The sequence below is a fragment of the Marmota monax genome, unplaced genomic scaffold (genome assembly GCF_021218885.2).
Source record: "Marmota monax isolate L192 unplaced genomic scaffold, Marmota_monax_Labrador192_F-V1.1 WCK01_AAM20220418_F8-fsc00088, whole genome shotgun sequence".
In the NCBI taxonomy this organism is placed as follows: Eukaryota; Metazoa; Chordata; class Mammalia; order Rodentia; family Sciuridae; genus Marmota; species Marmota monax.
In genome coordinates, this window is record NW_026694492.1 from 6,814,737 (window position 1) to 6,839,707 (window position 24,971).

Consider the following 24,971-nt stretch of genomic DNA (forward strand, 5'->3'; position numbering starts at 1 on the left):
AAATGGGCTTCTTTTTTTTTTTTTTTTTTAATTGTGGGTTGTTCAAAACATTACAAATTTCTTGACATATCATATTCCACACTTTGATTCTAGTGGGTTATGAACTCCCACCTTCACCCCATACACAGATTGCAGATTCACATCAGTTACACATCCATTGATTTACAAATTGCCATACTAGTGTCTGTTGTGCTCCGCTGCCTTTCCCATCATCCACCCTCCCCCCTCCCCACCTCTCCCCTCCCCTCCCCTCCTCTCTCTCTACCCCCTCCACTGTATAACCCTGAGGGTCTCCTTCCATTACCGTGCAATTTCCCTTCTCTCTCCCTTTCCCTCCCACCTCTCATCCCTGTTAAATGTTAATCTTCTTCTCCTGTTCTTCGTCCCTACTCTGTTCTTAGTTACTTTCCTTATATCAAAGAAGACATTTGGCATTTGTTTTTTAGGGATTGGCTAGCTTCACTTAGCATAATCTGCTCTAATGCCATCCATTTCCCTGCAAATTCTATGATTTTGTCATTTTTAAATGCAGAGTAATACTCCATTGTGTATAAATGCCACATTTTTTTTATCCATTCGTCTATTGAAGGGCATCTAGGTTGGTTCCACAGTCTTGCTATTGTGAACTGTGCTGCTATGAACATCGATGTAGCAGTGTCCCTGTAGCATGCTCTTTTTAGGTCTTTAGGGAATAGACCAAGAAGGGGAATAGCTGGGTCAAATGGTGGCTCCATTCCCAGCTTTCCAAGAAATCTCCATACTGCTTTCCAAATTGGCTGCACCAATCTGCAGTCCCACCAGCAATGTACAAGTGTACCCTTTTCCCCACATCCTCGCCAGCACTTGTTGTTGTTTGACTTCCTAATGGCTGCCAATCTTACTGGAGTGAGATGGTATCTTAGGGTGGTTTTGATTTGCATTTCTCTGACAGCTAGAGATGTTGAGCATTTTTTCATGTACTTGTTGATTGACTGTATGTCCTCCTCTGAGAAGTGTCTGTTCAGGTCCTTGGCCCATTTGTTGATTGGGTTGTTTGTTCTCTTATTGTCTAATTTTTTGAGTTCTTTGTATACTCTGGATATTAGGGCTCTATCTTAAGTGTGAGGAGTAAAGATTTGCAGACCCAAAAGGCTCTACAAAGAAACTATTAGAGCTAATAAATGAATTCAGCAAAGTGGCAGGATTTAAAATCAACACGCATAAATCAAAGGCATTCCTGTATATCAGCGACAAATCCTCTGAAATGGAAATGAGGACAACCACTCCATTCACAATATCTTCAAAAAAAATAAAATACTTGGGAATCAACCTAACAAAAGAGGTGAAAGACTTATACAATGAAAACTACAGAACCCTAAAGAGAGAAATAGAAGAAGATCTTAGAAGATGGAAAAATATACCCTGTTCATGGATAGGCAGAACTAACATCATCAAAATGGCGATATTACCAAAAGTTCTCTATAGGTTTAAGGCAATGCCAATCAAAATCCCAACGGCATTTCTTGTAGAAATAGAGAAAGCAATCATGAAATTCATATGGAAAAATAAAAGACCCAGAATAGCAAAAACAATGCTAAGCAGGAAGTGTGAATCAGGCGGTATAGCGATACCAGACTTCAAACTATACTACAGAGCAATAGTAACAAAAACAGCATGGTACTGGTACCAAAACAGGCGGGTGGACCAATGGTACAGAATAGAGGACACAGAAACCAATCCACAAAACTACAACTATCTTATATTTGATAAAGGGGCTAAAAGCATGCAATGGAGGAAGGATAGCATCTTCAACAAATGGTGCTGGGAAAACTGGAAATCCATATGCAACAAAATGAAACTGAATCCCTTTCTCTCGCCATGCACAAAAGTGAATTCAAAATGGATCAAGGAGCTTGATATCAAATCAGACGCGCCGTCTGATAGAAGAAAAAGTTGGCTACAATCTACATTTGGTGGGGTCGGGCTCCAAATTCCTCAATAGGACACCCATAGCACAAAAGTTAATAACTAGAATCAACAAATGGGACTTACTCAAACTAAAAAGTTTTTTCTCAGCAAAAGAAACAATAAGAGAGGTAAATAGGGAGCCTACATCCTGGGATCAAATGGGCTTCTTTCACTTGGCAATGAGTTTAAGTTCACTCGTCTGTCTATGGCTTGCTCTCTCATTTCTTTCTTGCACAGAATACTACTGTGTTGCCTGGATATAGCATTTCTTCTTATTTAGCCATTTACCTGCTAAAGGTCATCTTGGTTGCTTCCAAGTTTTGGCAATTGTGAATACAGCTGCGGTGAACTTTAGCAAATAATAATTCAAATGAAATTTAAATACTGGAGTGCTTACAACACATGGCTGATTGCATAGATTCAGAAAGTACAACCTAATGAGCTCAGTATCATGTTGGGGGTGTGTTAGTGTTGCTTTTATAGCTTATGTACAGTTTGTGGGGCAAGATAAGTGTGCCATTCTTCTGCATAAGTAGGTATATCATCACCTACAGCTGCACCAGGATACTTGGGGCAAGTAAGTAAAAGCAGGAGAGGGTTTTTTAGAGGAAATTTCCAACAGATAGTTGTAGTCTCTTTGAATCCTTCAAGTTTTATGAGAGGAAAATACAGTTAGTTCATCATCCAAAATACTTGGGACTATAAATGTTTCAGATTTGGGGGTTTTTTTGGGCAGGGGTGTGGAATGTTTACATAGACATAATGAGGTATCTTGGGAATGGGACCCAGGTCTGAACATGAAGTTTATTTATGTTTCATATATACCTTATGCATGTTTAGCCTGAGGGTAATTTGATGCATATTTTCAGTGCACCTGTGTTTTGACTGCAGCCTGTCACTTGAGCTCAGGTATGGAATTTTGCACTTGTGGGGTCATGTCAGTGCCATTTTATTTTGAGGTATTAGAGCATTTAAATTTCAGGCTTTCGTAATGGGGTCCTCAACCTGACAGAGGAGTCCGTCTTGGTACGTGGGGATGTACTCTGCTTTATTTGCCATCTTTGTTTTTGCAGCACCTACTATGAGGTGTAAGCACAAGCCAAGAGGCTCTGGGCAGAAGAAGGGGGATCTCTTGTGTGTGTGCCACTGTGGTCACTTGCCAGTTGGAAGAAATCTGGGGTCAGACCTTCAGATACTCTGATCTCTCCTGCAGGATTTGCGTGTCACCCGTGAGTGGCATTTTTCTTTGGTGCCAGAACAGATCTCTGTGGAACTTAAAGGCACTGTGTTGCAGGCAGGCATTTGGATTAGCCTGGATTGCCCCATGCAGTTCAGTCCTCTAGAAGCTTCCTGATTGATCCAAGGGTGATATCTGTCACCTTGTTGTTCAATTCTTTTCCTCCCAACCTGGGCTTTTGGATTGGTCTTCCCCTATATGCAAGTTTCTTGGGGCTTCTGTAACAAATTGCTACTAACTTGGCTTAAATATCAGTTATTCATTTCTCCCACTGCTGGCAGCCATTTCATTGTCACTGTCACTAGACTGAAAGCTGAACATTAGCAGGACCTTCCTGCTTCAGAGGCTTGGGAAGAATCTGTGCCTCTCTTCTTCCGGCCCTGGGCTACTGGCATTTCTTTACCCTGTGGCCACGTCACTCCTGTCCCTATGCAGTGGTCCATCACCACCTCTTCTGGTAAATCTCCCTTTGCCTCTCATCACTTGTGATTGCATTTAGGGACCCCCAGATAACCCAGGAAAATCTCCCTGTCTCACCATCTTTAGTTTAATGGCTCTCACAAAGACGTTTTTCCATGTCAACTAACATTTGCAGGTTCTGGGCATGAGGACCTGATATCCTTGCAGGCTGTTATTCAGTCTACCGTGTCAATTGGCAATTACTTGATGTGCTGAATAGGGGAGAGAGCCAGAGAGTCCTGATCTGTCCCGCAGGGGCCATTTTACTCTGAAGATACCTTGCATACCTATCGAAAACATACCATGTGCTGGTGCTAAGCCCTGTGGGAAGATAGAGACACAAACTGCCTGCCCCAGGTCACTTGTGGTTTTTCTGGAAGACAAAACGTGTACGTGTGAGATGAGTCATGAGGAACAGGTTCCATCAGATCCTGAGAGCCGGCAGGTGGACCTGCAGCGAGGGTCCGAATCCTGGATCCTGTTCTCTTGGCCACGTAGCTCCGTGTGCCAGAACATTTGACAGACAGCAGTTTAGGAGATGGTCACATCCAGCCCACTCTGTTTTCTGGTCTGGTTTTTCCAGGAGCCTCTCTGGTGTGTCTGTCTCTGCTTATCATTCTTTCTGACGTACTTGGACGATGCCTTTTTCTGTTTTTAGTTCCTCTTTCTCCAGTTCAAAATCTTGAAGGGAAACAATTGGAGGATGCTGCCTCTGCTAGCCAGCGTGGTTGAAGCCCCCTCGGCCAGTGCTAGAGCGTGAGTGGAAGCGTTGGAGGAGACCGCGCTGCCTCTTGTGTGGCCATTTGGGTTTATGCGGCTTGCTCTGTCTACACGGTGTCACATTTCTTAGCATAAACTAAGGCATATTCTTTTAAAGAGAAAAATAATTATTTTCCCTCTAGATATTTTAAAGGAACCTGAATTTCTCTAGGTGGTAATGCAGTTTTCCAAGGATGCCTCATGTTCACCTTATCTCTGGGATCCTGGTGATTGTTAACCTGCAGGGACAATATAGAAACACAAGCCACACCTAGGGCGGAATCCTGGCTCTTTGCACTACGTGATTGGCAACACTCAGTATAAGACTGAGCAAGTTACTTTTCTCAACCACACTTTTCTGATCTTTAAAATGGAATTAATAATGGATTCTGTCTATTGCAGGCTTCTTGGAACAATTAATTGAAATAATGCATGCAAGGTATGGATGGCAGAATTCAAGTTTGTGGAAGTTTTCTCCTTTCTCCCCTTTTTTAAAATTAAAGAAGTGGCGTGGGTGAGTTTACTGGCTCTTTAGCAAACCATCCTCAGTAATCATTGTCATGTAGAGTCTCGTCCAACGAGGTCAAGATGGCAAATTAAACATTTCTTGAGATACCATTTCACCTTCAATATAAACCCAGCTTCTAAATCACATTATATATTTCAACATCTCCCTGGATTTTTGTCTCTTTGACTTCTCAAATTGCAGAATAGCATATTTCTTCCAGTAAAAATCAAAATAAAGTAAATGGGTTACATGCTGACTGTAGCTAATAAGGATTCAGAACATGACTGCGATTCATAGCATGACTGAGGATTACTTAGCCATTACACTATTGACAGTTGCATTCTAAAAGTTATCTTTACAAACCACTCTTGAGTGTGCGTACATCTTTGTTTCTAAACTATAACACAAATGTGTATACACACACCCGTCTGGGTGATGAGGTTGGGGAAGGCCTGTGTTTGAACACAGTGTGGTTTTGTTTTAATAATAAAATTTTGCAGTTAATAATTTTATTTTATTAAAATTCATACCTAAATTTTAAGGGTGAAAAAGAGGATTGCACCTACACAGCTGTAATTGTTCCCTCACGTGTGCATCCTGCGTGAAAAGCAATTTGCAAAGGTGCCATGTCAGCCCTTTGTCCATGTCATGTTTTCAGTCCCCTTTGCAAAGGGAGAGGCATGAAGACAGGGCTTGATGGAAATGAATAGCTTTAATGTATTTCTTGGGCTGCTAGACACCAAGATTTTTTGTTTTTTGAAAGATTGATGCTTACAAAGAAAAATATGGTGTGTACTGAATCAAATATTTTGGTTTCTGTTTGAAAACTTGACTCTGAGGCTAGTTGTCATCACTGCGGTTTTGAAATGTCTTAAATTATTTTCTGAAGACAGGCAGCATCCATGTAGCCATACCTAGACAGCTTTTAAGCTGTAGGTAAAGTCCTGGAATAGATATAATCTGTTTCATAGATAAATAGATAAGAACCTCTCCTCCACTCTGGCCCCTTTGGGAAGAATCAGGACAGGGTAGTGGAGAGCGGAGAAGAGGCTTTCAGATTTTCATAAGATTTGAATCTCATGGATGGTCATGTTCAGTGTTTCTCAAAATGCCATCTAAAGTACAGCTAAATTTGTAATTTAGTCTCAAAGTGTACTTAAATGGCTGATGATCTGCCAGGTGTCCCAAAGACTGTCCCCAAGGAATGGTCAAGGATGTGCTAGCACCTGGGTAAGATTTTTTTTATCCAGGAAAAAAAAATAGTTGGGATTTTACTTTTAGTAGCAACAGCCAAGTGTGTGACATGGGTGGCAATAAGAGCTCAGATCTTGGCTCCACTGCTCACAGCTGTGCGACCTTGGACAAGTCACTTAGCCTTTCTGTGCTTTTGTTTTCTTCTGTAACGTGAGGATAGTATCTTTCTCAGATGGTTCTCGTGAGGAGAAAGTGAGGCACGCTCCACTTAAAGTGAGTCCCTCGGATATTGTAATTGTCATTGTTGATTTATAGCTTAGAATTGTTATGCAAACAGGAGGGTTACTACCCATAGCTAAATGGAAGTTTCTGTAGCATTTTGCACCCTGAAGAACTGTATGTGGGTGTGTGACCTCCCAGGTTCTTCTATACCAGCCACTCTTAATGTTGTCGTCATTGTCCCCGTTGGCAGATGAGGAAACTCAAAGAAGTTGAGCCACTGCATCAAGTCTTGCAAGAGGCAGGGCTGCAGTCAGCTGAAGTCAGACCACATTGCTGCCCCTTGTGCTGCCTTCTCAGCCCCTGGTCTGTTCTGTCTGCAGAGTCTGTGCTTGGTGTGCCTTTGGACATGGCAGTCAGAAGGGCCAACTCTGTTCTGAACAGACTGAGCTCTCATATCTGCTGGGCTCTGAGAGGTGCCCAGGGTTCTGGATGATGGTGCACAGCCCAGAGGGCCAGGCTTGCTCCCCAGCAGCTCCGCCGGCCTTACTAGGTTTTACCACCAGTCCATATCCAAAGTAGGCGAAAGTTGCTTGACTTGCAGAAATATGTAACTTAATGTTTGTTCCAAAATTGACACTAAGGGCAAGGGAAAGTGATGATATAGCAAAGTTTGTCTGTGAAGCTTGGAGAACTGTATACATATTAAGGACCTTAGAATTAATTCTAATCTTCCCCCTCCCTATCTCACAATGGAAATATTGGGATGCTGAGAGTAAAGGGATTTTCTCCAAGTTCCATGCACGGGGATCTAGGTTCTCTAGCTCCTGCAGTATTTCTCCTGTTGAACTATGAAAAAAAAGCTTAAGTGACAAGATAGATAAAAGAATAGCAATTTAAAGCTTAAGTATTCAAATATATCTGTTTAATTCAGAGTATTTGAATCCTGGGCCACTAATGTCCACCGACTCCCTTCCCCGTCATGTTCAACCCCTAACTGTGCTCATTAGAAGTTGAACTTTACTGAAATCAATCTGTGTTGGTCAATTTGAAGGTTAGGAACCCTGTGGGAATTATCTGCATGGTTTCTGGCCGTGGATACACCGAGCCCTCCCAAGAGCAGCCTGCAGTCACTCTGGTAGGTCTTTCCAGGGAGGTCCCCTGTAGCATAACAATGTAACTTACCTCTCAGCATCTGCTGTGTTCAAGGCTTGGTGCTGTTTTGTACACACTGTTTTCATGGTTCAGGATAATGCACAGGATCACACCCCGCCATTCCCACATTGGAGCTGCTCAGGGAGCCTGGGCAGCTTGCTCCAGGTCGAGGAGAGAGCAACCGAGCTGCTCTGTGGGTGCCTCAGTACTGGGTCCGCCTATTCTTTTTTTCAAGATGGTGTCTGTGAATCAGGATAATAAAAACAAGATGAGTATTCTTGAAGCCTTTGTTCTCAAAATTCTTCTGGAAAGATTATAAATCTTCTTTTAAAATCAGCCATCTAAGGATTATGGAGTTGAATGCAGAATTTTCATTAATATTAACATGACCCAGAACTGGCTTCAAGCCCAGTTCATTGGTGACTTGCCTTGGCTGTCAGTCATTGCCCCATGTCCTGTGGCTTTTCTGCAGGTGTCCCACAGAAGTGCCCACTAGTGTGTACTTGGAGGGTGACAAGGGCTCATAAGGCCCTTGGTTGCCCCAGCTGATGGGGGAGTATTTGTTAATAATCTCAGCATGGATTGAGAGTGTAATTGAAGCTCCAGGGTTAGTCCTGCTTGATGTCCTAGGTACTTGTAGATTTAACAGCCTTTATAGTCTAGTCTAAGGATTACTATTTATTTATGATATAATTGTCTTCAGATTTATAGGTTTCATGTTCTAAACAACCAACCAGCATATATGTAAATAGACCTTTTTTTTGGTACCAGGGACCGAACCCAGGGGATTTGGCCACTGAGACACATCCCAGCCCTATTTGTTTCTCACTGACTTGCTTACGGCCTTACTAAGGTGTCGATGCTGGCTTTGAACTTGCAATCCTCCTGCCTCAGCCTCCCCAGCCATTAGGATTACAGACATGTACCACCATGCCCAGCCCATAAATAGACTTTTGAATGTAGTTTGTTCATAAATTGGTGATTGCCTTCAGCCAAGTCATCTTTTAAAGAAAATAAATAAGAGGCCATTTCTAACATTCCAAGAGTGTCCCCATCTTAGATTTAGACCTTTAATCTTGCATCTTCGTCCTTGTATTACATGTCATTGCTTCATTTATTTTTAAGGAAGAATTAACTTTGTAACAGCTCATTCCATTTTTTGAAATCCCTTTCACATATTTTGCCCCCGCAGGTTAGAACAGGTTTTCTCAAACTGTATATGCTGATCTCTCCGCAATACCAGAGGAGCTCTTTGATTGGAGACCAGACTCACTGACCCACAGTGTAGCTGAAAATAGCGGTGTGTTTCCAGTTGCCCAGTCTTGGCAGGAACTCATTGCTCCTCCTATTTCCCAACAGTGCATTTAAAACAGTCCCTACTGTAGACTGTTATAACACTCAGTAGTAACTTGGATGAGTCTTGTAGATACCCAGGCATCTGAAGCACAAGCATGGGAAGTGCAGGTGGTCTTTAGCCCCACTTTCCAGATGAGAAACTTGGTCCAGGGAAGGCTTGGTGCCCCGAGTCATCCATTAGTTAGTTCCTGAACTCTAGCATGTCCCAGGCCTTCCGGGGCTCTTCCGCATGCCTGTGGTGTAGAACCCATGCATCTAGACTCTGTTCTTCTTGGAGGTGGCACTTCCCTCTCCTCTTTGGTCTTTCAGTCATTGGTGCAGGGCAGACCGCACAGTGGATACAGGTTTCAGGGCTGGCTATCTAGGAGAGGCAAGAAAGGCATCAGGCTGCAGAGTTTAAGCAAGTGCTTCATGTCAGCCTGCTCACAGGCCTCATCGGGGAGGGTTTTCCCCATGGCTGCCTGCATGTCTACTCTTGCAAGCATGGGCATTTACTTGACTTGTAGTCCCTGATGATTTGTGGACAGTGTCACAATTGAGTGAACTTTCCTTTTCAGGTTTGTCTTTTGTTTTTGAGACCTAAAGAATGAATTTGGTGCCTAGTATCCTAATTCTAATCGTCTTTGGAGGTTTGGTTGTTGAAGACTTTTTAAATGACTTTGAAGAGAGTGCTGGGAACGTTTTCTCCTCTGTGACTTTCATCTAAAGTAAACTTGCATTACCACTCCCATGTTCCTGAGCCTTCCTGGCTTAGCAGCCCCACTGTGTGTTCTTAATTATAGCATAAATGATTCCATGTTTTAGAAACTATTTTTGCTGTTGATTTTTAAGCACAACTCAGGCACAGAGCTCAGCCATTGGTCTCAGCCTCTTAGGGATCCCTGGCAGCCACCTGGTGAAGTATGTCACACTCTGTTTTGCCCATTAATTAGGAAATAGTCTGGCATGTGGAGCTTTGTAGATTTTTCTTAAAGTACTCTAGGGGCTGAAGGGTAAGCACATGACTCTCTTCAAATAAGTAATTAAGCCAGCCTGTCCCGTGGCAGAGATATTAGTTCCTAAGAAATAACATACCACAAACGAATGACTCTTAAGTGCTGGAGTCGGAAAGACTGGGTTTGAGTCCTAGCTTGACCCTTGCTAGTCATGGAAACATACATTCTTCTTCCTCCTTCTCTGGTGCTTCAAGAGAATGTGAGTTACCAAAAAGCAAACGACAGATCACTAGGGCATTCACATAGAATTGCCCAAAGATGAGCAAGCACCTTCCTGAGCAGAAGGGAGGGAGGAAAGTGGGACTGGGCAGTGGTCCTCAGCTGGCACGGATTTTTGTCACCACTCCCTGCAGGGCATTTGACACTACCTGGAGATGTTTTTGACTATCATAACTAGGGGGCAAGAGCTTCTATGGCATCTAGTAGTCAAAGGCCAAAGATGCTTCCAAACATCTGACAAAGTATAGGACAGCACCCTCACAGCGAAGAATTATCCTCTCCAAAATGTTAATGATGCTTACTTCCAGAAACCCTGGTGAGAACCAACATTTCTTCAATCTGCTTGTTCCATTTAATCCATTCCTATGCAAGGTGAAGTTGCTTTATCCTCACTCTGGGGGGGAGAGAGTGACCTTGAGTGGTGGTGAAGAAATTTGCCTTTAATTATTCAGCTACCTCTAGGTACATGTAGCATTTTAGATGAGATGTGTATACATCCAAAACCCAACTCCTCCTGCTGCCCAGGAGGTAGTGTGCCCCCATAATTGGTGCTTTAGGACTGACAGGGTGAGCAGCCACTTGAGAGGTATGGATAGAGATGCAGATCTCAGATGTGTGTTGCATCGAGTGACTTTTGAGGTCTTTCCAAAGGTTCACATCCTCTGATTCCATTTTGAAATGACATTTGTTTTTTGTAGCTCTAGTATTAAAGTGGCGGGAAGTTCTCCCTTGGTCACAACCAGTGAAATCCCTATGCTTTGTGCACCTGTGAGTCCTATTCCTATTAATATCCTGGCCCTATCGGGCCAGAGGGTTAGGGTTCCACACAGGGGCAGCCAAAAATGCACCCCTCCCCCATGCCATCCACATTCCGGACCCAGCAGTTATTTTTACCCGCATGTGTAAATGGGTCCAGCTATTTCTCATTTGGGAGAAGAGCGGAGGCGTGAGGGGGAGGGGAGGAACTATTTTATACTATTAGAGATTCCTATTGAATATCAGTTTGCTAATCGTATAAACTCTATCAGTTTCACAGATAATTATAGTTTCTCTTTTGTGGACAGGGAAAACTGAGGGGTTTACCTCATGCTTATCAATCCCAGCCGAATTAGAATAAGCTGGAGAGCTTTTGAAGCACATCAGTGTCTGAACTCTTTCACCAGAAATGTAATTGTCCGAGGTGAGGTGAGGAATGTACACTGGTTTGAGAACTTTGCGGGTGATTCCAGGCCCTGCCAGGCTGAGAGCCTCTGATCCTTGTCACCCTGAGTCCTCACGTGCTCATGGACCTGCAAGTGTTATTCTGTCCAAGAGAGACTAGAAGAAGACCTGGACCTCTCTCCTGCCCATTGAGTCCTTGATTTCAAGGTGTAGAAGGTGTCCCATACTCTGTACCTAAACTGGCACCTGTTAAACTCCAAAATTCCTTTGAAGTTCTTAGTTTACTCTAAAGATACATGTGAAATTAAGATACACACTCTGTTTTTCCCAAAGCTTTGAGGATCTCCTCTCCAGGATTTCTCACCAACATTATACGCAGAAAAGAGAATTTTTTCTTCCCCTTCTTTTCCTGCCTTAGGAGGAAGAAATTTTAAATACTTAATTAAAAAGTTTCATTCAAAATTTACTATCTAGTTAATGGGCTAATAACTTTGCAATGGATTTTATGCTTTTAGACATCTTCAAAATCTTTCTGTAGACCTAAAGAATGTATTAGACCTTCTCAAACATTTTTTAAGTTGACATCTGTCATTTATCATTTGTTCAATAGGTTATTAGTCCAGTAGTTGCAAAAGAGGTAATTTCAAGTATGATGAATGTTACTCGTGTGCTTTATTTTATAAAGTGTCCAGTACAATAGATAATTTAGTCTTGTGGTTGCAGATACAATTCATTTTAATGGAAAATACCTACCATAAATTGAATTAATAAACTCGGTCATTGTTAAAACCATCATCCATATTAGGCTTATTTTCTGCCAGAAAAATATTTGACATCTTTTAAGCCAAATAAAAAGATCGGCTGGATGGGAGGGTGGTAAAATATGCAAGATACTGTCACTCCAGAAGCCTGTCACCTTGGTGTAGTTGGGTGGGATCTTGTCCTCAGTTCTGTTTGTACTCACAAGAGCCAGGCATTTTTTAACCATGCATTTGGACTCCAGAGGTTTTTATATCCAGTAAAACAGACTGTGGTAAGATTCAGTAAGGATAAAAACAAAAACAACCCTTCTTTGAAAGGCCTGAGAAGGGGAGGTTGTATTTCAGAAAGGGGAGGCAGGAAAGGACAGGCCCCAGAGCCCAGAACTGTTATTAGTCAGGTCAGGTACAAGGAAAAGAATGTGTAGACGGATTTAGAGGATGATTTGTTTGGAATTGTCTATGCCCATGTTCCCAGGAAGTCTTTGTACCTCCCCAGCATGTGCATGCACCAGTAGGAAGAACAAGGCTTTAAAAGGTATTGAGGTAATGGGCTGGGGCTCAGCGGCAGAGCACTCGCCTAACATGAATGAGGCGCTGGTTTCGATCCTCGGCACCACATAAAAATAAAAACAAAATAAAGGCATTCTGTCCATCTACAACTACAAAAAAATTTTTAAGACATTGAGGTGAGGGGAAGGGGGTTAGGTAGTGTAAAAGAATAAAAACTATTCAGTTTCATTTATTTTTCAAGCTATACCTAACTCATTTCATTTTTTCTATTAAAATATAAGCAAGGGGAAAAGGGCACATGCAAGAATATGCACGTGCAGACACTGCTCAGATCACATTCCTTCGGAGCTGACAGCATTGGTAAGTGTGACCCCCAGGGGGTGTGCACCAGGCACTGCAGCATAGCAAGCTAGAATTTCCTGAGGAGTGGGAGCTGTTCGCGGTTTGCATGAAGGCATTGGTACTTGAAGTTACAGCTGTCCCCTCTCGATGATGGGGAGTGTGGGTGCTGGAGCCGATGGCAGACGCAGCAGGCTGCCACCTGCCTGCTCTCGGGCAGGTTCCTTAACCTTCTGACAGCGCCTGACACAGAGTGGGAAACTGCATGTGAGCTTGTCATTCTTCACAGTCCCGAGGTTCTCCCCAGAGTTTAGCTGGAGCTTTTCCCCAGCAAACTTTGATGGAGTCACTGGCCAGCGATATGATTTCAGCCAAAACATGGCCAGTTCAGAGAGGAGACTTTGAAGGATCCACCAGGGATGCCAAAGCTCATAGTATGAGGCTGTTTTAGTGGAGCCTTTAGGAAAGGTCAGTGTCCTTGCATAAACCTGGATGACACTAGTTCAGAGTCTTCGGTCATTAAAAGTCCAAGAATGAAAGTGCAGTTTGTTGACATTATCCTGTGGTCTGTCTGCTGCCTTGTGGGATTCCGCACTTGGATGCGGTTGGCCAGCCAGGCATCGAGGTGGACTGCTAGCCTCCCATGCCCTGAGGAAGAGCTTTTAGCATCAAGCTTGGGAATGAAGTCAAAGAATAAAAATGACCTCGAGTCCATGGGAAACTTCGGTTCACTTTTCCCCTTCATCCAGTTTGTTCCCCAAGACTACATTCATTAAGGGTGATTGTTGCTATTTCAGGTTATTAACATCTATACTTTGGTCCAGTTCAGAGACAATAGAAGAATATTTTCTTTATACATTTATTATTAAAATGACTTGTAAAAAATCTAATTCTAAAAACTTCTCCAGAGAAGAAATGAGGCGCTTATCCTGAGAGTTTTCCTGCAATCTTGAGAAATTAAAACAAATTGTACCAAAAGGTAGAAGCACAGAATTAAACAGTATTAGGTCACTAAATGAACCCAGTGACACGTTTTCATTTAAATAAACTTCCAAATTCAGTCTCAGATTAGTTTGCTTTGTAACAAATAGAATGTATGAGAATGCTTATTTTTTAGCAAATTATGTTCATTAAAATCTTTTTAGTTTATTCATCAAATTTAATTTTCACCAGGAGGTGGTAAGAGAATGACATTGTGCCTCAGGGTTTTTTTTTACATTTGCATTTTTTTTTTAAACAAATACAATAGCTTATAAGAAGCTTTCAGTGGCCTTTGCCCTGGAGATTTTGTGCAGATAAAACAGATAACTGTGACACCAGGTCCTGCCCCAGAACCTTGAAGGGTGACAAGTAGTGGCCTCTTCTTTCCTTGAAAAGATAACACAACTGTAGCTTGCCATAAGTTGTCTGAAACCAACCATGTCTGGGCTAGAGAGGAGGACGCCTCCCACCGGACAGGGAAGGAAGCAAAGGTGATGAACCTGTAGGTGACAGACCCTGTGGGCTCCTGATACCCTACTGTCTGGAGAGGGCAGCAGTCTGATCCTACTCTCCCCTTATTTGCACTTATTCTTCTACGGTCTTCAGGTTTGCTTTACACCAACAGCAAGTCAGTGACATTGGTTGCTGAGGATTACTGATGGCACTGGGCCCAGGACCTTGCTGACAACCTTGCCCTATTGACAGGAGAGCCCAGGAGTGGACTCTTCTGGGTGGGTGCCAAGCCTTCCTCTTCCTGAGGAGCCAGACCTTCATGGTGACACCTCAACGTGGGTGCCCCCAAGCAGGCGACCCTCCTAAAATGCAGTCCTTACCAGTTGCATTAGTCAGCTTTGCGTCACTGTGACCAAAAGACTCAGCAAGAACAACTTAGAAGAGGAAAAGTTTATTTTGGCTCATGGTTGGAGAGGTTCAGTCCACTGTCAGCCAACTCCATAGCTCTGGGTCTGAGGTGTGGCAGAGGAAAGCAGCTCAGGACATGACGGCCAGGAAGAAGAGAGAGCCCTGCTCACCAGGGACAAAATATAAACCCCAAAGGCATACCCCCAATGATCTACTTCTCTAGCCCCAACCTCCATGTAATCCATTCTAGTGGATTAATCCACTGATTAGGTTTCAGCTCTCATAATCATTTCACCTCTGAACATTCTCTCATTGTCACACACATGGCAATATTTCATATCCAAACTATTACATAGTTTAAAATCTTTTGTCTTTTCACGTAAGTGAGCCACATGGGACACTCCACTTCCTTCCTCCCCACCCCCCACACTACTCCGTTTCCCGCAATGGCCTGACTTCCATGCCACAGGCCTCCTCTGCACTCACAGTTTGAGCCTGATGCTTCTGCAGTTCATTCCTCACCCCACCCACCAACCCCATCTGCCCTTCAGCATGCCCTTTACATTCTCTCTAAAGTCATCCCAACCTTGACCTTGGGCTGAATGAGGCACTTCCCCCTGGAGATTCCTGCAGCATTCTGCTCATGCCAGTGTCGGTATCCATGGCTTGTGTGGGGCTGTTCTACCCAGAAGTGCAAGACCCTTGCCGCCTGTGGCCACTGAGCAATGGAAATGGATTGTCCAGAGTAAGATATGCTAAGTGCAGCCTGACTGTGGCTGGCCCCTCCCTGCAGGAGCTAAGGAGATTCTGAGCTCTGCAGCTCTCTTGAGGTTTTGAGTCTGCTTCCCAGAATTCTTACCCAGCATTCACACCCCTCGAGTTCACTGGGTATTAAATTCTGATTATCAAATGCTTCTGTTTGCAAAAAAAGTATTATTCCTGCCGCCCTCTGTTGACCCTGCAAATGGAAACATGCTTGTATTTGGAGTTCAGGGGTGGGGACTGAGTATTCTAGAGCCTATTCTAGAGCCACTTCCACCCACCCAGAGAGGGGACCCATCAGGCACATTGTATGCCTCATAGCTGGACACCTGGAGCAACAAGGACGCATTTGAGCCCACCTAAGAAAATCTTCTCTCAACGCAGTTTACATGCCTGGTTGGGCCCCAGACCATGAGCCAGACTGCAATTGCAGGCCTGCTCCCTTCTCTGCCAGGACAGTTGGACCTTGCTCTATCTCCCTGGACCTTCTGTTTTTTTTCCTGAATTTCCCCTAAAAAAGCTTCTCTCAAGGTAGATGGTCTTCTTGACAGCAGTCACAGGCAGCCCGGAGAAGTTCTGCCTGTGCACCTGGCATGGTGTTCCTGTGAGTGTCCTGAGGTTTTGTTGACATGGAAGTCTTGTTTGTTGATATAAATAAGAATCAGTGTCTCCAGGACACACCGCAGTGTTTTAGTGAACGGCAGATTCAGTCCTTCCTTTCAAGACTAAATGGCAGGGGAGATGGTAGTGTGAAAGCCATAATGAAATGTCTACCCATGTGGATTTAAAAACAAACAACAACAACAAAAAAAGAAAACCTGAGACTTGCTTGGCCTTGTGTTCTGGGGTCTATGAAGTCAGTTTTGGTAGGTCTATGAGCATTCAGAGAACATTTCATTGTGGCACTTTTTAGTTTTAGTGGAATGTAACAGGATTGTCATTTGATGACAGTAACTGATGACATATTTCACAGCAGTTTATCTTGAAACCCGAGGCCCCAGTGGTGAATCTGGGACTTGTGTGGTGGAGGCTTCTTCCCCGCAGCCTCCTTGATGGAGGCCATTGTGTCTGCCTGTTGAGCAGAGGGAGAGACAGTCGAGGGTTCTCTTTCCTTTTGTCTGTGATGAGAATGCTGGTCTCTCACTTTACTGAGGAATGAGGGTCTAGGAGGAATCATCTGTGCCACTTAGGTACTTCCCATGCCACAACCGCGAAAGAGACAATGTATTTTTAGCTTTGGTTTAAGTCTTCGGTGAAAGTTACTTAAACCGTCGTGGTTTAGATAATTCAGAATGCACATGCTTCCTAAGTCACTCCAAAAATGTACCTGTGCCCCGCCTGGTAGAACCAGGGCCAGCCTGCAGAGCCCTGTGCTGCAGGAGGAGGCTTCAGGCAGAGGTGGTCTTGAGCACTGGAGCTGGGCAGGAAGGCGGGTGCCATGATTCTGGCTTTGTGTCAGAGGCAATTGTGATGTCTACCTTGATGTGTGACATTAAAAAAAAAAAAAAGGAACTATATTGTCTTTACTCTAAACGCTGATTCTGTAGATTATGTTGTAAATTCTGTGTAGTTTTCTTCCATTTGTCTTAAGAAATTCTGATCTAGCAAGTCACTATGTGATTTCCAGGGTAAAACTTTAGGCAATAAGTTGTTCTAGAAGGTTTTTATTTTTTGTAGCTGAGTGGCCCTCAGATTGTTTTGATGATAGGACACACAAAGAGAGATTCATTCTGGATCGGTTCTTAGCACACACATTTTTGTATGTGTGTAAGTGAAATAAGTTTTTCAAAACAGTACTTGTATTTCATGTTAAGGCGTTGATATTTTCTGTTTTATACTTTATTTTTAAAAATAGGGGCTGGGGATATAGCTCTGTGGCTGAGTGCTAGCCTAGCATGCACAAGGCCCTGGGTTCCATTCCCAGCAACAGTAAAAAAAAAAAAAAAAAAAAAAAATACTTTTTTGTAAACCATTTGTGGGGTTGCAGCTTATAGCTTCAAAAACAGTCCCTCACTAGGTATGGTGGCTCATGCCTGTAATCCCTGCAATTTAGGAGGCTGAGGTAGGAGGATTGCAAGTTCAAGGACAACCCTAGCAGCATAGCAAGACCCTGTCCCAAAATAAAAAATGGGATAGGGATGTGACTCAGTGGTAAAATGCGACTGGGTTCAATCCCTGGTACGGCGGCGGGCGGCGGGGTGGGGGGGACCCAACACTGCCTTGATCCATAGCTGTAGTACTTCATGGGTCACTTTCCCCAAGAATTGCCCATACTTTTTGATACGCTTTGCCTAAGGAGCCTTGCAGCCCAGTGTGATTGTGGGCCACCATCCTGGTGGCTGGTACTTTTCTCCCTCCACAGCCTCCTTCCCTACTTCTCGGCTTCAGTGGGAAGTTCACACCATGCCTGGCCTTGCTGCTGTTGCCACGGCCTGTGCTGGAAGAAACCGGGTAATGGAGACCTGGTGTGTGATGACGTTGGTGCTCCATCCTTGAAGCCCAGCTCTGACCCAAAGATCAGAGGCTCTGTGGTCCTTCTGATGGGTGTCTTGAGAAGTTGGGTCACGTGTGTGGTGTGAGGACAGATAAGCCTGGTGTCCACTTCACAGCTGGCAGCTCTGACCGGTGCTTGCTGGGGAGTCTGGGGAAGAGCCCAGGAGCTACCTGGGAACTGTGTGCTAGTCCTGGTCCCAGGGCCTCTGGCCTTCACATACAGCGGCAGCACACCTCTGCATGACGTGGCACACCCTGCTGTCCTTCCTTCTGACTTAAGAAAAATCATTGGTTTTGAAGTGGGGGAGGAGTGGGCCTGAACATAGTCCATCAGTGTGTAGTGAGCAAGCTCCAAGAGACACTGTTTAATTTGTGTGTGTGTTTCACTTTTTCATTAAGGGAACATGGATTGTTTCACCTTACGTGACACATGTCAGGAGCGCCACTGGACATGGTCATTAAATTGGAAAAGTAATCCGATGGCTCAGCAGAGGGGAACCTGTATAATTGTGTTACTAGCCTTCAGTGTTTTCACCCTGGAGGACAGGATGGCAGGTAGCGGAGGCTGAAATTCACTGTCTTGCCACTTTAAAATCACCACAAGAAATGCCAGTATTCACTTCACAAGTTAATTTGTAGCTTCTTAGAGTTAACATGATGTTTGGAAATAATTTTATAATACAAATTACTAAAAATTTATTTTTTATAACATTGGTATAAAATGTCACACTCTGGTAAGTGACATCCTAAGACAGTTGTGAGGGCCTTTAATGTTGTCTCTTCAGGGCCCCTGTCATGCCATCCCTGACAGCTGACCATCACACAGAGGTGTCAGAGGTATCCCCCCGCTGTCACACTCCTGCACATCTTCTCATGAGAAGTCTTCCAGGAGAGCTCCTCGTCCTCCCTCATCCCACCGACAGCTCTTCTGCAGTGTTAAAGCCCTTTGTAAAAATTCATGTCATGCCTTTAGCCTAAACACTTTATTTCCTAAACTTTCTCCAGTTTTGGCAGCAAAAGGATGTTTTGAAACCTATGCCTCTTGGCCAACGCATCTTCCATTGACTGGTGGAATGTTGCTTTAACCCCATTCATTTTGAGCTGGCATTATTTGGGGCTTGATTCCTGTTTTATTTAAAAAATAATAATTTAATAAATAATAATTTATTTCTTAAATAAACTATTTAATTTTATTTCCATCTTCCTTGATGTAAATACAGCCTTCTCCTCCCTTTAGTGGGGAGGTTACTTTATCTTTGACTTGTGTTAGAAATTGTTTTTCCAACGTGACAAGGAAACTTGATAAGGCAGGAGTGAGTTTCCCAGCCTCGCAGTACCTCGGGGAATTCAGCAAACTGTCTCATTGGAGAAAAGGAGCTGGTGGAGTAGGAGACCATATACCCAGTAATCACTGTAATGGAACCTCCTAAAGTTGCAGGAGACTGCTGTCATCCGAGTTCCCCTTCCTCTCCCTTGAAAGCCAGCATTCGGGGAGAAGCCCAGGGCCAGTACTCGCCTTGCTTTCTTGCCACTCACTGAGATGCGGCAGAGTGTGGGTTAAGAGCAGCCTGGGAGCCAGCCTGACAGGAACTTGGCAGGTCACACACCATTGAGCTTTCCTGTCTATAAAACAGGTGAGATAATGGTGCCTGCCTCCTGGGCTGCTCCAGGATGCACCACAGCTTTGGCACCAAGCGTTGAGTAGGGTGAGCACTCTGGCAGGGTTTGCTGCTGCACCGTCAGTGTCGGTCTCCTCTCTTTAGGTGTCTGGCAGAGCTTAACTCATGTTATCAGTTTAGAACCCAGACATCTCCCTAGTAAAGCAACATGGCACCTAGATGTTTTGTGAATTTTTGCTGAAACGCACTTCGGGGGGGAAAAAATGCACTTAGGCTCATGACTCGTGAGTAGCTTTAATGATATTGTCTTCTGATGATCAGTCACATTCTGTGACTTCCTACATCAGCAGTGACTGGAGGAGGAAGAGGAGGATTGGTGGGGTGGTGACAATACCAGTCTACTCATATTAGGTAGACACACAACTTACGGCCAATAGGCAACAAATTTCCATTTCTTGTATGATGGTACTGACATTTACACCAGTTTTAAAACTATAATGAAACCAGCCCAACAGAGGACTAACACTGGCGTGAGTCCCAGGGGAGCAAAGCTGTTGTTTTCCAGGCCTTCTGCTGACTGCTGCTCTCGGTAAAATGTAAGGAACTGATCGGCGCCTCCCTTATAGTCTTCTGCTAGATGAGGCCTCCCCATGGTGGGTTGTGGCAGAGAGAACTGAGAAAAGTTCTGAAAGTCTCTAGAGCTCAGGAGCTCATCTCATTCTTCACGAGCACCCCCATCAGCACTGACTTTGATTTCTCATTATCCTTCATGCAGAGCAGACAGAGATGGCTTTCCAGTTAATCAAAATTTTTTTTAACTATCTAAAAGGAAATTCTTAAGCCTGGAGCAAATCATTTCAAAAGATCTTGTTTATATTCACCTACTGCTCCACTAAGTGAAAGAAGAGAATGTTGTTTTCAAGTACAGTTGGAAAGTCGTTTCTGCAAATTAGAATATTTCTGAGTATATCAGCAGAGGGAAAGTAAGGACCTGGGATTCAGAGTGAGGCAAGCTAGGCTCTCCTTTGGCTTTTCCTCAACTAGCTGTGGAATGGGTTTGACATGTGAGGAACTCTCCAGCTCTTATGCATTTTGAGTGTATGTTTCAGTATGCTACGTATTTCTATATGAGTGGCAGGAGTCCTGTTCTGATTTGCGCCTCTGGTCATCTGAACACCAGAGGCCACTCTGTAAACCTTGTAATGTGAGACCTGGTGTGGACGCACCTGTGAGACACCCTGTAGTCCAGGCCAGAGACTCATGAACCTGAGTTATGACTTCCCTGGTCACTCCCAGAGCCTGAAAGGAGTCCAACGTGTATCTCCTAATGAATTCTACCTGGGTCCCATGTAAGTCAGGAACGAGCATGCCGTGTGGTGGATGAGAGAGGGAGGGGTTTGGCATGTTCAAAAATTATAGGACTTGATCCCCAAACTTTCAAGCAGTGTACTTACTGGATTGAAATGGCGTTCATCTTTTAGGATCTGTAGTTCATAAGATTTATTAATAACTAAGCTATGTATTCTTTCCCTAGACACTCAGCTCTCAGGAAGCCCTGGGTTTATGGTGCAGGGTAAATAAATAGTTGTTAAAATGTTCCCAACATCTCTGTACTATCTTCCTTTTAGAATGGGCCCAGCTCTACTCCCAATCGCTCAGAGGCCTTCCATGTTCATTTCCCTGAGTGACCACATGCTCACAACCCTGACAGATGATTCCTTAACATCCTGTTTGGTAGTAAATGCCAACCAATGTCTCAGACAGCCGAAGACGAGATGCACAGTGTTTTCTGCTCTCGGGTCTCCTGGTGACTGCTCTGCCTCACCTTGGCCCTCTGCCTTCAGTCCCCACCGCATTCAGGGTCAGGCTCTGAACCTCTGTCTCTTTTTACAATGAAACTTTTTTTTTTTTTTTTTAAGAATGTTTTACTGGGCTGGGGATGTGGCTCAAGCGGTAGCGCGCTCGCCTGGCATGCGTGCGGCCCGGGTTCGATCCTCAGCACCACATACAAACAAAGATGTTGTGTCTGCCGAAAGCTAAAAAATAAATAAATATTAAAATTTAAAAAAAAAAAGTTTTACTGACACTCATTGAATAACTGGCAGCATTAACCACTTGCTTTCTTCTTTACAGACACGAGACGACTTCCTGGGCCAGGTGGACGTGCCCCTTAGTCACCTTCCGGTAAGGACAGCTACGTGTCTGTGTTGCATGCTGAGGGTAGAGGCTCCTAATTGCTTCCAGCTGGTGTGTTTGCAGAGTAGCATTCCCTCGCCACCACTGAGAGGCCACAGCAAGGAGCCTGTGCTGCTCCCTCTTCCTGGTTAGAAGGTGGGCCCTGTGACAGGATGGACAGAGGCTCTCTTAGTTGTAAGATCCCCTGTGTCTGAGTCACATGAGCACTCCTGTCAGCCTCCTCAACTCCATCTCTTTTCTGCTCTAACTCCTCTACCTTTGTGCATCACAGAAGGGACATCTCCTTATGTCAAGCCCCTCTTCTTGTTACTTGGTATGTTTGCTCACATATCCACCCTTTGGTCTCTGCTGATATTCATTTCCCTGAGTCTGGAAATCTGTCTGCTGTGTGTCTTCCCTGTGTTTACCCTGTTGGGCTTACAGCTTTCTTAGTCGGCATGGAGACAGAAGAGATTCTGAGTGGCCTGACCCTGGAAACCCTGCCTTAGTGTTAGAAAGTGCACTGAGCTACCACATGTGCAGCCACTGGCTTTCCTCTGTGCTCAGATGGGCAAAACAGTTGAGGTTGTTGCTATACCTGCTTCTCGGGTTATTGCCTGCAACCCGAGGCAGTAAATACAGTGTGGGATCAGACCTGGTGGAGGTAGACATTCCATATTCCAGCTTCTGCTTTCCAGATTGTTCCATCTCCTCCTGGCCTTCTTCCCCTGGGCAGCACAAAGTAACTGAAGCAGAAGCTGTGAGAAGAAGTCAAATATTTCTGCCTTACAAGGGTGCTGTGTTTTGTCAGTGCTTTGAGTGCGTAGCATAAATAGTCTATAAACTAGAATGACTTAAACCACCTAGTGCAAGCCTCCCGCTGTGTGCAGACTGGGGCCATTCCTGTACGTTAAATGCCAAGGCTGGATCTTCCTGAGAAAGCTGTGAGGAGATGTTAGGAAGGAATGTGCTAGCAAGCAGTTGAATCTTGCTCACTCACGGAACCTATTATGGGAGAAAGGGTTCAAATGCATTCCCTCCCCCAGGACAGGAGCAGAAGTGATAGCATTGCAATATTTTTTGTTTCTATTTAAAAACCTGAAGCTCCAAGGTGCCTCAGGAAGGGGTGTGTGTGTGAGGGGAGGGGGGTGGTTTCTCCACGAGACCAATTCCTAAGTCATCAAAAAAAAAATTATTATTTTCATTGGTTCACATTGAGAGGATATGAATGTCTCGTGTGTTGTGAGGAAAGACTCTGCATTGCTGCATCTGTAGGTTTCTACTCGCGCTCTTCAGATGAAGCTATAATCTTGTCATGATTTTAAACAGTGGTGTTTGGTTGGTTCTTTGGGTGCCCCCAAGTGCCCTTTCCCTAAAGTAACAAACCACACCCTGGCTAAGATGCTTATAAGAGGCATAAGTTAAATATTTAACAATGTGCCATTAAGCCCTGTTTGAGTGATTTGCTGGTGGATGGTTTTGAAAGGTGGGCCATAGCTTCCAGAGAACAGAAGAATGTTCCCCTTCAAGAGACCAAGTCGGCAAAGGGAATAGACTTCACCTTGGGATTTTGAATGGTGGGTCTCCCCTGATGTTCATTTCCCTGAGTCTCTGCATTGCCCACCTGCTGTGTGTCTTAGCTAGTGTTGATCCTGTTGGGGCTTACAGCTTTCTTAGTGTGAGCTTTCAAAGAAGAAAGCAGTGTGAGGCCCAGGGGAGAATTAAAACCAGGTTAAAGAGGGTGGAACAGCGACCCTCTGGAGTGGATGTGTACTCCAACGTGAGCCATGTGGATGGAATGATGGGTCCTCCCAGTTACACATGTGCCTGAAGAGCAGCCTGCAGCAGACCTCCATCCTCCCCATACTCCAGGGTGACTAGCTTTTTGAGCCAACTCCATTCAGGGGAATGAACCACAAAGACCACAAGAGAGGACTCGGGTTATGTTCTTTATCTTCCTTGTGGTCATGGAACCTAAGTAGCATATTCTGAAAGGGCATGGCTTCTGGTCCCAGGATTTGAGGTGCTTTCCTGTACGTATTTGATCATACGTGAAGCATACTTAGGGAAAAATTGCAGAGTGTCATTAATTGAATCTGATAATGCACGAGTGTGAGTGTGTAACATGGAAACTAGCATTGGAGTCTGTTTTAGGAATGAATAACGTCTGCTCTCTTCTTGGTGGCTCCATAAGCATTGTCAAAAAAGATCATCTATGACCCATAGATTCAATATTTGTCAGAAGGACCAAGTTTTGGATAAAAGAAAATATCAATCTAAAAAAGTGCTCCAGCTGTCTTGCCAGTCCTCGAGGAAGCTATTGGAAACAAGGACGTGGTGGTCGAGTGGCCCCTGCCAGCTCACCCAAGCCTTTTTAGGGAATAAGGAACCTGGGTGTAGGACTACTGATTGATTTGATATGGCCCCACGCTCTGCTGGAGAATTCACTCCTTCAACAAATATCCATGCATAGATAGGACATAGTTTCTGAGGATGGTTCAGTGAAACAAGTTCCTCTGTGGTGTGGCCAGGTGCCTCCATTATAGGAGCCACACCTGCGAGTTTAGCATTTGAAATGTGGCTTTGCCTGGGAGCTGAATTTATAATTCTACTTCATTTTAATCAAGATTTAAGCTTACGGAGCCATACGTGGCAAGTGGGGTGCCACATGGAATGGCACATGGGAAAATCAAACCCGAGATCCCTTACTGAGGTCAAAAGTGCCTGATTCTAGATTCTTCTTTCCTCAGATAAGAGTTCTCACTACCGGGGCACCACAGGTGGGAGTTTTTTATTTCTTTTCCCTCACCTGAGGCTGTTTCTCTCCAATTCTACATATGTACCATACTAAATATATTTAATTTAGATAAGGAAGGGCTTTGCATTTTGGATGTTTTCCAAATCTGTATTACTGCCTGTTCCTTCATGCTGACGTGTTATTCACTTATTTATTTTAAAGCATTTCAAACCTGGAATGAGGCATTGTCTTGTTGCCCAAGAAATTATAAGCCCTTCTCTTTTTTTTTTGTGAGGAGGAGGGAGGTTCCAGGGATTGAACTCAAGGGCACTCAACCACTGAGCCATACCCTCAGCCCTATTTTGTATTTTATTTAGAGAGAGGGTTTCACTGAGTTGCTTAGCGCCTTCTTTCTGCTGAGGCTGGCTTTGAACTTGGGATCCTCCTGCCCCAGCCTCCCAAGCTGCTTGTCTCTGCCTTGCTTGCTTCTGCCTGCAGATGGTGCCAGCCCTCAGTGACATCCC

General features: G+C 44.2%; 1 protein-coding gene across 12 annotated transcripts in view; it reads left to right on the plus strand.

Moving 5' to 3' along the window:
• Nedd4l (NEDD4 like E3 ubiquitin protein ligase) overlaps positions 1-24,971 on the plus strand; it is a 316,988-nt gene that overhangs the window by 216,480 nt on the left and 75,537 nt on the right. For all 12 annotated transcript variants that reach the window (XM_046419505.2, XM_046419506.2, XM_046419507.2 and 9 more), the window contains one exon: positions 21,669-21,719. In XM_046419505.2, the coding sequence (XP_046275461.1) occupies positions 21,669-21,719 (51 nt within the window). The remainder of the gene's footprint in view (positions 1-21,668; positions 21,720-24,971) is intronic.